We start from the raw sequence: 13325 nt of genomic DNA, 5'->3' as shown, positions 1-13325 counted from the left end.
GGGAGATGGAGTCTGCAGTGAGCTGAGATCATGCACACCACTGCACTCCAGCCTGGGCAACTGGGTGAGACTGTCTCAAAAAGAAAAAAAAAACTTGGTATCCTTCTCCAGACCTGAGTCACAAGCAGACACCCACTGACAATGACATAGGCCAACTTCCAGAAAGGGGCAGGGTTGACTCAAGGTGTGCCCAAGATCACCTCCCCTTCCTCATTCCCTGTGTGGCCTGTAAGAAACGTGGCGTTAGGTACTTCCAGTCCCAGTATTTAAATCCTCTAATAAGACACCGACTCCAGGAACTTGATATGATTTCTTTTTTTTTTTTTCCATTTTTGTATAAAACAAAATGGCCGGAGCCGAGCGGCAGGAAGAAAAGATGTAAAACATGAGTATGTACATCAATGGTGGAACGATGGTAGAAGGCACAGCGGGTCCGTCCAGAGTGACAGGGGGGGATTGGTTTGGGGGTGGAGGGGGCAGCAGGTTACACAGGTCTCAGCCGAAGCCACGGGGTCAGAAATAAAGTGCATAGGTCCTGGGGCCCCCCGTGGCCCAGAAGCAGCAGCCGACAGCCCCCCTCTTCCCATCTCTGGCAGGGTTCAATTGAGCGTGACTCGGAGGTAGGAGGTGGGCACGTAGCCCTCGCCTCCCTCTTTCCGCCTGACCCGGGTCCAGCCGTCCCCTTTGTCTTCTTCCATAAGACTGAGGTCTTCACCCTCGGCCATAGAGATGGTGCCCTCGCTGGACCCTGTGATGGGGGTGGGGGTGGGCCCAGATCTGCTTTAGGCAAATTTATTATTTTTGAGACAGGGTCTCGCTCTGTCACCCAGGCTGGCGTGCAATGGCGCGATCTCGGATCCCTGCAACCTCCGCCTCCCAGGTTCAAGGGATTCTCCTGCCTCAGCCTGACGAGTAGCTGGGATCACAGGCGTGCGCCATCACACCTGGCTAATTTTTGTATTTTCAGTAGAGATGGGGTTTCACCGTGTTCGCCAGGCTGGTCTGGAATTCTTGACCTCAAGTGATCTGTCTGCCTCAGCCTCCCAAAGTGCTGGGATTACAAGCCTGAGCCACCCGCCCAGCCTTGCTTTAGGCGAATTTAAACTGAACCTAGCCAGAGACACTGCCGCCCATCCCCCACCAAGCCCACTCTGGCCGTTCTCACCTTCAAAGTGGTAGATGGCCACGCAGTGACCTATGGGAGATGTGGGTTCCTCCTCGAAATCCTCATCAAACTCCGTGTAAATGGGGGTGTCCTGGCTCTCTTCTGAGGGAGGCTCTTCAGAGCTGTTTGGGGAAAATTCGGCAGATAAAGACAGGCCCTCCTGGGACACTGGAACAGACCCACTCTGGCGTCACCCCTCACCTCTCCTTGGTGTCCTGTGATGCGCTGTTGCTGCTGCTGTCTGGCGGGGCACTTGCGGGGGGGTCGGGGGGCCGGGCGTGCCGGCTCAGGCTGTCTCCCCGGTTGCTAAGGACTCGAGTTTCAGCTTCTGCCAGCCACGCCTGGGAGGAGGGGACAGGAAAATCGTTCCAGGGCAGAGCTCCGGGGTCAGCCCACTCTGGACCCAGAGATTCCCTGAGATCACCCACGCACAGCCAAGGCTGTGATGGAAAACAGCTGGAGACCCCCTGCTCTGAACACCTCCCCAGTCCCCGACCCCCCCCCCACCCCACCCAGCAGTGACTCAGCCAGGCCCGCTGGCTCCCGCCCCTCCCCAGGGTCTTTCCTGACCTCATACTTCTGCACTTCCAATTTCAGCCGTTCAATGTTGCTCAGGGTTTCAGCGATCTGGGGCTCCAAGCTGGCGGGGTCCCCCATCTGGGGTGTCTTCTCATAGACACCCTTCATTTTCTTTAGGGCTTCCCTATGACAAGGGAGACAGGTAGACAGGAAAACATAGTTCCGTGTGAGTTTTTTTGTTGCTGTTGTTTTGTTTGAGTCAGGGTCTCGATCTGACTCTTTACCCAGGCTGGTGTGCAGTGGTGCAATCATGGCTCACTGCAACCTTGACCTCCCAGGCTCAAGCGATACTCCTGCCTCAGCCTCCTGAGTAACTGGGACTATAGATCCGCATCATCACACTTGCCTGACTTTTCAAAAATTTTTAGTAGAGATGGGGTCTGGCTATGTTGCCCAGGCTGGTCTCAAACTTCTGAGTTCAAGGGATCCTCCTGCCTCAGCCTCCCAAAGTGCTGGGATTAGAGGCATGAGCCACAGCACCAGGCTCCATGTGATTTAACAAGCAAAACACACGGGTTTTGCATCAGGGAGCAAATAGCAAGGCAGGACAATGGTTAAGGATGCAAATACTAGTGCCCAACTGCCTGGGCTCGAATCTCAGTTTGAATATTTCCTAGTTGTGTGAGCTTGGCTTAAATCATTGAACCCCCACTGCTGTTTGCTTATTTTGGAAAGGGAGATAATGATGTAGGATTAATACAATGCCTGATACCTAGGAAGTCCTCACTATTACTCATATACATATTGAGTACCTACTGCGTACAGATCCTATTCCAAGCATCAGAAATATAACACTGGGCTGGCCGTGGTGGCTCACATCTGTAATCCCAGTATTATTTTGAGAGGCTGAGGTGGAAGGATCACTTGAGGCCAGGAGTTCAAGACCAGCCTGGGCAACAGTGTGAGACCTTGTCTCTAGTAAAAAATCAAAACAATTTTTAAAAAATAAAAAAGGGGGGGCGAGCTGGGGAAAAAATAAATAAAGATAAATATAACACTAAACAAGACAGGATCTTAAGTCTGCATACAATCTCTCAGGAAAACTTGAAAATTCGAATAAATCCATGTACACTGTTTAGAATAGTGCCTAGAATGCAGTAAGTGACTAATAAATACTATTATCATTATCATTAGTTTCTTATCCCTGTCTCCTCTATATCTATATATACAGGTAGTCACGACTATAATGGACCTTTGGAAAAGACCAGATCTGAGCTCAACTTCCTTCCAGTTATTTTTTATCTTTTTTTGAGACACAGTCTCACTCTGTCGCCCAGGCTGGACTGCAGTGGCGCAATCTCGGCTCACAGCAACCTGTGCCTCCCGGGATCAAGTGATTCTCGTGCCTCAGCCTCTGGAGTAGCTGGGACTACAGGCACACGCCACCATGCCTGGCTAATTTTTATATTTTTAGGAAGGACAGGATTTCCATACGTTGGCCAAGCTGGTCTCAAACTCCTGGCCTCAAGCCACCTGCCTGCCTCGGCCTCCCAAAGTGCTTGGATTACAGGTGTAAACCACTGCACCCGGCCAACTTCATTCCAGTTCTAATACCTGATCCACTTTACAGATGAAGAAACTGAGGAATTAAAAGGTGAAACAAGCTGCCCAAGACCTGAGATGAAGCTGGAAATCAAGTCCAGTTTGTCGTGACTCTAGAACATGCACCCTTAACCCCTCCACCATAGAAACCCAGGAACTAGAGAGTTCTGAATGGAACTTTACACCAATAAAAGCCATTCTGTCCAAGAGGTTACATGCAAATGGCAAAATATAATTCGGCTGCCTGTTTGCAAGTGGCAAACATCATTCCTATTATGTAACAGGACTGGGAGAGGATTTTATTGCTTGGAAAGAGTGAGTAAAGATTTTTTTTTTTTAATCTGGCAGATTTTTTTATTGTCAATATTTTAAGTGTTTGAGCTGTTAAACAGATAACCATATGCTGCTTTTTTTTCTTTTAGCCAATTAACATGGTGAACTAGATTGATATATTTTTTGATATTGAACTATCTTTGCATTATTGGGATAAAACCCAACAAATGGTGGAATTTTTTTTTTTTTTTTTTTTTTAGTTTTTAAAAAATTTATTTGGGTTTTTCTTTCTTCTTCTTCTTCTTCTTCTTGTTCTTCTTCTTCTTCTTCTTCCTTCTTCTTCTTCTTCTTCTTCCTCTTCCTCTTCCTCTTCTTCTTCTTCTTCTTCTTCTTTCTTCTCCTTCTCCTTCTCCTTCTCCTTCTTCTTCTTTCTTTCTTTCTTCTTCTTCGAGATGGGGTTTTGCTATGTTGCCCAGGCTGGCCTTGAACTCCTAGGCTCAAGTGATCCTTCTACCCAGCCTCCCAAAGTGCTGGGCTTATAGGCATGAGCCACTGTGTTCAGCTAATGTATTATTATGATTATGATTATTATTATTATTATTTGAGGTAGAGACTCGCTGTGTTGCCCAGGCTGGAGTGCAATGGTGCAATCTTGACTCACTGCAACCTCCGCCTCCCAGGTTCAAGTGATTCTCCTGCCTCAGCCTCTTGAGTAGCTGGGATTACAGGCACGTGCCACAATGCCCAGCTAGTTTTTGTATTTTTAGTAGAGACAGGGTTTCACCATGTTGGTCAGGCTGGTCTCGAACTCCTGACCTCACATGACCTGCCCGCCTTGGCCTCCCAAGTGATGTATTATTTTTTAAACACTGGATTTGCTTGGCTAGGATTTTGCCTCTATGATCATAAATAAGGTAAAATGAGCCCTCAATTTTATCTTATTGAATTCTTGGCCACTGATTTGGGAATCTGGATTCTTCAGCCTAAAGAGGTTGACAGCTTTCACTCTTTTTCTGTTTCCTGGAATGACTTGTATAAGACAAGAAGTTAACTGTTTCTTCTTTTCTTTTTGAGACAGGGTCTCACTCTGACACCCAGGCTGAAGTGCCAGTGGTGCAGTCACAGCTCACTGCAGTCTCAATTTCCCAGGTTTACTGTCCTCCCACCTCAGCCTCCCAAGTGGCTGGGACTACAGACACAAACCACCACACCCAGCTAATTTTTTTATTTTTGCTAGAAATGGGGTCTCACTCTGTTGCCCAGGCAGGTCTCAAACTCCTAGGCTCAGATGATCCTCCTGCCTCAACCTCCCAAAATGCTGGGATTGCAGGCATGAGCCACTGCACCTGGCCAAGAAGTAGTAACTGTCTAAGTGTGGTAGGAATCACCTGTAAAACCGTCGGGGCCTTGGGATTATTGGGGAGATCTTTGAGCACCATTTAAATGTCATTCATTTACAGACCAGGGCACTGGCTCATGCCTATAACCCCAGCACTATGGGAGGCTGAGGCAGGCAGATCAACTGAGGCCAGGAGTTCAAGACAGCCTGGCCAGTATGGGGAAACCCTGCCTCTACTAAAAATACAAAAATTAGCTGGTGCATGCCTGTGGTCCTAGCTAATTGGCAGGCTGAGGCACAAGGATCGCTTGAACCTGGGATGTGGAGATTGCAGTGAGCTAAGATCACGGCACTGCACTCCAGCCTGGGCAACAGAGTAAGACCCTGTCACAAAATAAAATATAATCAAATCAAATAAAATAATAAACAAATAAATGAAATTCATTTACTATTTTATCATGTTCCTTGCCTGTCCCCCCCTACCCCACCACCTTACCTCTGGTCAACCTCCTTCTGAAGTTCACGACTGCGTTCTTCCAACTGCTGTTGAAGCCGCTTTCGCTGCTGCTCTGGGGGCAAGTGGCTAAAATCCTCGGTCACCACTGTCTGCAAGGTGGGTAGAGGGCTGAATTTGGGATCAAGAAGTCTAGGCTGCCAGACTCTGCACCCTTCTGAGATATTTCACTCCCTTCCCCAGCCATGGTTCTTGGCAGCGAGGCCATGCACAGAGCAAAGCAGGTCTGGGTTGGGCAACCAGGGAAGCGGGGCCCAGCCAGCGGCAGGAAGCGAGCCCAGGGTCCCGCCACCCGCCGCTGGGCAGGCTAGGGCCACCACCTCCTCCTGCCCCGAGGCCTCACTTACCCCACGGCTGCCTCGAAGGCTGCGGAAGGATGCTAGCCTCGGTTTGACCGACTTACTGATCTCGCTCAGTATGGCCAAGGGGTCACGGCCGGAGCGGGGGGACGGGGGTCCGTTAGGCAATGCCGAGGGTACGGGGCCCCCCAGGGGGGAGAGGGGTGGGGGGCGAGGCTACCGGCGGGGGCCGGGGAGGGGAATAGGTTGAAGGGGTGGGGGGGCATAGGAGGATGTAGAGAATGAGGATGAATGGACGGAGGGATGGACGCACGGATGGACGGATGGACGCAAAAAAGAAAAAAGGAAAAACAAAATGGAGAAAGAAAAAAACGGTAAGAAAACCACAACTCAAGATGCACAACCACACAGAGAAAACGCATGCAGGAGCGACACAAAAAAATCTGGAAGGTGGCGGGGAGGATGTTGAACTGTAAGCCCGAAAGCCAGAACTCTCACTCCCCCGGTATCTCCTAGGTCTCTGGAATGTTATGTCCGGGAGCAAGCATGGGGTCCAGGAGGCAGGGAGGCCCATGTCTCTCTGTCCACTTAGCTTTCTGGGCTGACAGTCTAGAAGACGCATGCAGGAATCAAGGTCTCAGACAGGTATGAGGCCACAGAGGACAAAAATAAATAAACAAAAATAAAACCACAAGCTGAGAAGGAGTGGAAGGCAGGAAAATGAGAGGGGTTAGGGGCCTCAGAGGTTTAAGCTTTTAAGCTCGGGGATCACAGGTGTAAGTCAAGGAGAGGTATGAGTGTGTAAGTCAAGCGGGACCCAAAGTATAAATCAAAGGTATAAACCAAGGGTGCTAAGGTATATTAAAATCCAAAACCCCAAGAAAACAGGACGTGCAGGGTGGCTCCCAGAGTCCCATCAGCAGGATGGAGAGAGAAACTCGGGGAGTCCCCAGGGATGGTGTCACCAGCCCTCAGGCCAGCCCCGAATTCCACCAGCAGGTTTTCTCCCAGCATCCCGAGAAGCAGCAGACAAACGCCACAGACCTCCCCACCGCCACAGACCTCCCCACCCTGCCCCCGCCTTCGCCTCCGGGGACTCCCAGGCCAATCGGCCCGCCCGCCTTCCTTCCCTCCAGCCCGGGCTGGCAGCCAAGAGGAAAATTCCTGCCCGGGACTCGGCGTTCAGGCGGCTGGGGCTGACTCAATAGGGGCCCCACTGTCCCCACCTCACTGTCCTTCTCCCCCACCATCCCAAGGGTCCCGGCCCCCACCTTGTTTTTCTTGCCAAAAGGCCAGCGCTTGGTGCGGCTGCGGCCCGGGCCTCGGAGTTCAGGCCGTCCATCCGAGGGGGTGCCCAGACTGCTGTCCGAGGGTGCACGGTTCATGGGCTGGCTGAAGTCCTCGAATTCCACGTCGCCCGGGCGGGCAAAACCTGACTTGTGCAGCTCTATAAGGACTTGGGAGTCCTGGGGGAGGGGGACAGTGGATGAGTAGTCAGGTGCCTAGCCTATGGAGACCTCCCTCTGCCCTTCCCATAGCCCAGACCAGGCACCCACGTTCTTGGGATCCACAGCATTTGCAGCCACCTTCATGCCCTCCAAGCACTTGGCTATGATGGGCACCACCTCCAGCTCAGCCTCCGACAGGAGCCCATACCCGGCACCCAGGCGGGTGGCCCTGCGTTCATCCATGTCTTGGAGCTTCTGTAAGGATGGGAACAAGGGTGGCTCAGGGGTGCTAACAGAGGGACTAGAAGCACAGTGATTCACTCTGCAAATATGATCGCGCTCCACGCTGGCCCCAGCCCCAAGCCAGTCTGGAGGGGAAGACAGAGTCGGGAAGAGAGACTCCAGCCCAGTGTGGTTGGGGAAGAGACACAGGGCCAGGGGCATCTCAGAGGGGGACGCCTGCCTAGGGGGTCAGCAAAGGCTTCTCAAAGGAGGAGACAAAGGAGCAGGGATTTGAAGAAAAAGCAGAACCAGCCCTGATACTCCCAGGGCCAGGGATGGGACAGAGAGTGGAGCACTAGATTGAAACAGGAGAGGGGAAATTCGAGACCTTTCAGAGGGGTTGTTAGAGGTGGAGCTTAGAAGAATAAGTAGGAATTTCAAAAGGAAAGAAAGGTCACTTGAGCACAGGGGTTCCAGGCTGCAGTGATCTGTGATTACGCCACTGCACTCCTGCCTGGGTGACAGAGCCAGGCCCCATCTCTCTATAGAAGTAAATAAACAAACAAGTAAAAGGCATGCCCAGCAGGAAGAACAGCCGACTAAAAGCACAGCTCACTGTTACTATAGGTTTCTGATTCCCTTTCAATCTAGGGACTGGGACATTACAGCTGGGGTTCTGATGAATGAGTAGGAGTTGGCTAACATTTAGAGGCTTTCAGGAAGGTAGATCTGAGAACTGGGAGTACTCACATCGAATATCTGGGGCATCTGTGAAAAATAGAAGTGGGCTTGGTCTCGGTTGAAGCGCTGCAGTTGAGCCGCATATTCGTTTTTGCTTTCTTCGGCCATATGACTCCGAAGGTGGGCTTGCTGCTTGGCCTGAGGAATGCAGAGGTGGAAGGTACTGCCAGGTTCTGGTCACGTCCCACTTGGACCCCCCAAAGCTTGTCCCAGACCCCACCCCCCGCCACACACACCTTCTCCACATCAGCCTTGGTGGCGTTGATATCCTGGTCTAGCCGTTCAGCAGTCTGGGCTGCCTTCTCTGCCTCCCGGCAGTCCCGCTCAAATTTACGCTTACTCTGTGTAGGGGACAGAACCGGAGTGAGGGAGCCACCATCCCGAAGACAGCAGGGTGGGAAACCAAGGTTTCGGGGATTATTTGGATGTCATCCAGTAAGTAGGGGACAAGGGCGTACTGGAAGCCTATGGGGGAGGGAAGGTCCAGGTCTGACAAAGAGGGCAGCTCCCTGACTCTGGGATCGGCAACCCTGCCCCCGTGCCTCCGGGCCACAGTCACTGCCACCTCTGCAAACTCACATTCTCCAGCTGTTTGAAGCCATTTTCCAGCTGCTGCTGGGCCCGCCGCCCTTCTTGGAAGTGCTACAGAAAGAAGAGTGATAAGGCTCGCCAGGGTTCCAGCAGGAGCCCTTTGCAAAACCTGAATCGGGGGGTCCTCACCATTTTCCTCTCCTGTTTCATCTCTTGTGAGTACTTGGTCAGCTCAAGACATACACAGACACTGAGGTTCTCGGCCACCAGCTCCCGCTGGCCTGCAAAGTCATTCACCTCCTGGAGAATCTGTACGAAGGACTGTTGCTGGCTGAATCTGGGGTCGGATGAGAATCAGGGAACAGGGAGTCAAGCCCCCTACCCCCGCCCCCGAGCAGGCTGATGCCCCAGGACACACCTCCAGGTGGAAAAGGGTTAAGCCCCAAGAATTTCATCCTTGAAGCGATGACAAATTCTGGTCCATATTCCTTAACCCCAACCCTTGAGTAGAATTTTTTTTTTTTTTTTTTTTTTTGAGACAGGGTCTTGCTGTCACCTAGGCTGCAGCGCAGCGGCATGATCGCGTCTCACGGCAGCCTCAAACTCCTGGCTCAAGTGATCCTCCCACCTCAGGCTCCCAAATAGCTGGGACCACAGTCACACGCCACCACACCTGGCTATGTTTTTTTTTTCCCAGATGAGGTCTCAAACTCCAATCCTCCCGAGCTCTGCATCTTCCTGCCTGGCCCTCCCAAAGTGCTGGGAGTACAGGTGTGAGCCACCACACAGGACCTCGAATGTATATTGGAACACAGAATTTTCCAGTTTTTAAAGATGGTGTACAAGGCTTATACCATCTTTTATGCATCATCTCAGTGGAGTTGGGGACATCATTTTGTAATCAAACACCATATCTTTTTTTTTTTTTTTTTGGAGACAGAGTCTCCCTCTGTCGCCCAGGCTGGAGTGCAGTGGTGCGATCTTGGCTCACTGCAACCTCCGCCTCCCGGTTTCAAGCGATTCTCATGCCTTAGCCTCCTGAGTAGCTGGGATTACAGGTGCGCACCACGACGCCTGGATAATTTTTGTATTTTTAGAAGAGACAAGGTTTCACCACGTTGGCCAGGCTGCTCTCGAACTCCTGACCTCAAGTGATCCACCTGCCCGCCCTCCCAAGGTGCTGGGATTACAGGTGTGAGCCACCGCGCCCAATCCTTTTTTTTTTTTTATTTTACAATGAGAGGTGTTAACATTGTAACACTAAGTGGGATAAAAGTCAAAACTACAATTACCAGCCTGGCTAACATGGTGAAACCCTGTCTCTATTAAATATAAAAATTAGCTGGGCATGGTGGCAGGTGACTGTAATCCCAGCTACTAGGGAGGCTGAGGCAGGAGAATAGCTTGAACCTGGGAGGCGGAAGCTGCAGTGAGCTGAGATGACGCGCCTGGGCGACAGAGTGAAACTCTGTCAAAAAAAAAAAAAAACAACTACAATTAACAAAAAGTTAGTTCAGGTCAGACATTGCCTCCAAACAAGTGACCAAAACAACTTGATTTCCAGGGCTTTTTTGGATTTTGGAATTGAGGACTCAAAGTCAAATGCACCTTACGGCGTTTAATATGGACTGCACACTGTTTTAATACATTAACTCAGCTCATGTTCATGAAAGCCCTACAAAGCTGGAGGAATCGTCATCATTCCATTTCACAGATGAGGAAAACAAAGGCGCAAAACTTTAAGTCATCTGCCCAAAGTTACCGCTTTTGTAACTGCTGGGGCCTCTGTATTTAAGTTAAGGAAAATAGTGGCAGAAAACCTGAGTCACAAGCCCAAGGCAATTCATCTACATAGCAGTGGACTCAGGATTCCAAGGCAGATAATCCCGCATCTTGCATCCATGCTCTCACCTCTAGAGGGGGAAGTGAGAGGAGCGGTGGGGTGTCCCAGCTGAGGGAGAGGATGTAAGACCCACGCACCGCCTTCCCCCACAAATCTAGCCCTGCAGCCCCTCTCCAACCTTACTTGGACTCAGGATCATCCTTGGCAGGTCTCTTGGGCAGATATTTTTTCACCAGGCTCCTAAGGGGAGACAGAGGTAGGAGGGCTGAGCCCGCAGCCCTCCCACCGCTCCCCGTCGCCCTAGGCGCGTCCTCCGTAGCGTCCACCCCAGGGTCTCACCGCAGTTGTTTGGCGTAAGCCTGTTCCACTTCGGTGCGTTCTTTCACGAACTTTACATATCTGTCCAACAGGTCCAGCCCCCACTGCGTGTGGCGCTCGAGCACCTCGAACTGATCCTGACATGGGACATGGTGGAGGAGGAGGGGAGAGGCTGGGGTCACGATTTTGGGACCCCACAGCCCGCCGACCAGACTCCCAGGGAGCGCCAAGGCTCTACGTTCCTAGAAGGAGTGGCTTCCCGGCGCCGCCCCGGCGTGGCGCGGGGGGAGGCAGGAAACTGGCGGGAACCCCCTCCCCTTCCCGGGAAGGGCCGGAGAACAGCGCCCAGGCCCCAGCCACCCCGGCCGGGAGACGGAGGTCTCCGACATAGGACCGCCAAGAGGGGCGTGGAAGGGGACAGGGCCACTCCCCCAGCTCGGGCTCCCCTAATCCCCCCGGATTCCGGAAAATCCGGCCGGCCCGGCGTGAGTCAAGGCCAGAGGGGCAGGGTTCCTGGCAGATTGGGGGCCCCTGAGTGGCCAGGGGGCAGGCACCAGGTTCCCTGGATCTCCCTGCTTCCAGGGATCCCCCAATGGGTGACTCAATTTACCCCACTGACCCCACTACACATCCAAAAGAAATCGCAGAGGTGGAGGAGGGGGTGGCAGTCTAGTTACCCCCGCTGCACTAAGAACTCAGGGATTCCACCGCCCCCAGGAAGGGGAGGGGTCAGAGGTCCGGCTAGGATGGGGGAAATTTCTGGGGCTTCCAGGGCTGAGGTTATAAGCGACCAGGGGGCGGTCGCGCCCTGGGCCTCGGGTGAGCAGGGGGAAGCCAGGGAGGGGGAGATCAGACCGAGCTTAGCATCCCCCTTCCCCTCCATGAGCGTCCCCAGCCCCTAGGTGTTGATTAAAGGCGAGGGAAAGGGCGGTCAGGACTTCTAGGTCCCACGTGGGTGGGGATGAGGGTGACCAGAGGGTCCCCTCCCCCCTCCCAGCCGGACAGGCGGACGACGGGCAGGGACCCAGGGGCCGTAAGATAAGCCGCCTGCCCGGCCAGGGCGCCCAAAATAGGTGACCTCTCTCAGCCGCCCCGGCCTGGCCCCAGGATTCCTTCTGCCCGCCTCATTCTCAACCCTGTGCCTCAGTTTCCCCACGCCGGTCCGGCAAAGTCGCCCTTCGCCCCTGAGCGTGCTGAAACTCCCAGATAAACTTCGAGAGAGGGCGGAGGGTGGAGGCCGGGGACCCAGAGGTCGGTGGAAAGGAAAGGCGCGGAGCCCCCTCTAAGATACACTGGGGACAAAAGGGGGGTGCCTGGACCTCAGCAAAGGGGAACTTAGAGGCGGGCCGATTGGACTTACCCACAGCTCAGTGCCCCAATCCATGCTGCTCCCGCCGCCGCCGCCGCCGCAGCCACCACCGCACCCGGTCCCCGCCGCCCGCCGCCCGCCGCCCTCCGCCCTCCCCGGGGAGACTCAGCCGAGGGCGGTGCGCCTGGCCCCGCCCCACCCCGCCCGGCCCCGCCCACCCCAGACTCTTCCACGCCCCCCTGCACGCTCTGCCACGCCCCCACCCGCGCGGAGCCCTAGCCCTGCGCTTCGGGGGCGGGGTCGAACGGACGCTCCGCCCCCTTTTAAAGCAACGTTGCCACTCGACTCCGCTGGACCGACCCCTTAAAAAACCCGCACCCATTTTTTCCAAATCCCCGGGGTCCCTCTCGTCCTCTCATCTTCCTTAACCGCTCCAAACGTTTCTTCCTATCTCCTTTTCCCCTTTCCCCGCAATTATTCCTTAAAGGGCCAAGACACTAAAACCCTAAACTCAAGAAGTCCTTCCTCAACCCCATTTCAGGGGCAACCTGAGGTCACCCCGTTCTTGCGAGCCGGCCCAGCTCCAGGCGTCTAGGTTCGTCCCACTAATGGTCTGGTCCCTCCGGCCACAGGGCGGATGAGAGGGCTTCGATCCAACCCAGGACGCGCCTCCGCCAAGGCCGGGTCCATTAGCTCCCGCACCGCATCCTGCCTTCCCTCCCCCAGAGTCTCCGCTGGGAAACTGAGGACAGGCTGTCCTTGGGGCGCCAGGCCCAGGCCCTTCCCCAGCTGCCTTCCAGTTCGCGCCTGCATCTGCCCATTTTCCAGTTTAACCTGGTTTCATTCTCAGTACTGCCCCTGAGATTCCGACTCCGCCCCTCCTCCAGACATCTGGGCCATCTGGGCCCTGGAGAAGGGAAGTCTGTCACCTCTCCCATAAAAGTCTGTTCACACCTTGTAAATCCCTTTGAGGTGCTGGGATGAAAGAGGAGAGGAGGCACTGGGGATTCCCACTCCCATTCTCTCCGGCCTTTGGCGCTTTCTCTGCAGCCTCAGACAAGGCGGGGCGTCTTGCAGGGGGGGCCCTTGGGGATACGTTCCCCTTACACAGAGCACCCAGGCTCCCAGAACAGAGAGATACGGCTGAACCCAGGAGGAGAGCTTTGGGAGCCCACACTGGGACTGATGTCTCTGCTGAGACC

General features: G+C 53.6%; 2 protein-coding genes across 10 annotated transcripts in view; one reads left to right on the top strand and one right to left on the bottom strand.

Annotated features, from left to right (window-relative positions):
* Positions 1-2971, top strand: part of SH2D3A (SH2 domain containing 3A) — a 19082-nt gene extending 16111 nt beyond the window's left edge. Inside the window, exon 10 of the transcript XR_010115263.1 lies at positions 2916-2971. The gene's annotated coding sequence lies outside the window, so the exon portion shown is untranslated. The remainder of the gene's footprint in view (positions 1-2915) is intronic.
* On the bottom strand, positions 301-13325 carry TRIP10 (thyroid hormone receptor interactor 10). 9 transcript variants are annotated; one of them, XM_055240234.2, is made up of 15 exons: positions 12175-12290; positions 10836-10951; positions 10680-10736; positions 8843-8990; positions 8702-8764; positions 8359-8463; positions 8132-8260; positions 7268-7414; positions 6983-7177; positions 5760-5927; positions 5395-5504; positions 1736-1868; positions 1367-1506; positions 1166-1287; positions 301-748 (listed from the first exon to the last, which is right to left on the bottom strand). In XM_055240234.2, the coding sequence occupies exons 1-15, from the start codon at positions 12196-12198 to the stop codon at positions 600-602; spliced, it is 1806 nt and encodes a 601-aa protein (XP_055096209.1). In that variant the 5' UTR covers positions 12199-12290; the 3' UTR covers positions 301-599. The 9 variants fall into 9 exon arrangements, with proteins under 9 accessions (XP_055096209.1, XP_055096211.1, XP_055096210.1 ...); XM_055240236.2 differs by lacking the exons at positions 5760-5927; positions 12175-12290 and adding an exon at positions 13078-13325; XM_055240235.2 differs by lacking the exon at positions 5760-5927 and having other exon boundaries at positions 301-777.

The sequence above is a fragment of the Symphalangus syndactylus genome, chromosome 13, assembly GCF_028878055.3.
Source record: "Symphalangus syndactylus isolate Jambi chromosome 13, NHGRI_mSymSyn1-v2.1_pri, whole genome shotgun sequence".
In the NCBI taxonomy this organism is placed as follows: Eukaryota; Metazoa; Chordata; class Mammalia; order Primates; family Hylobatidae; genus Symphalangus; species Symphalangus syndactylus.
This window is presented reverse-complemented; position numbering and strand designations above follow the sequence as displayed.

Bases quoted from the DNA above. Each gene is read 5' to 3' on its own strand.
- TRIP10 (XM_055240234.2), bottom strand. From the start codon at position 12,198: ATGGATTGGGGCACTGAGCTGTGG. The intron at 8,261-8,358 runs GTGTGTGTGGCG...TGCATTCCTCAG, and splicing joins CCAAGGCTGATGTGGAGAAG to GCCAAGCAGCAAGCCCACCT. The intron at 749-1,165 runs GTGAGAACGGCC...CCCCCATCACAG, and splicing joins GGCCATCTACCACTTTGAAG to GGTCCAGCGAGGGCACCATC.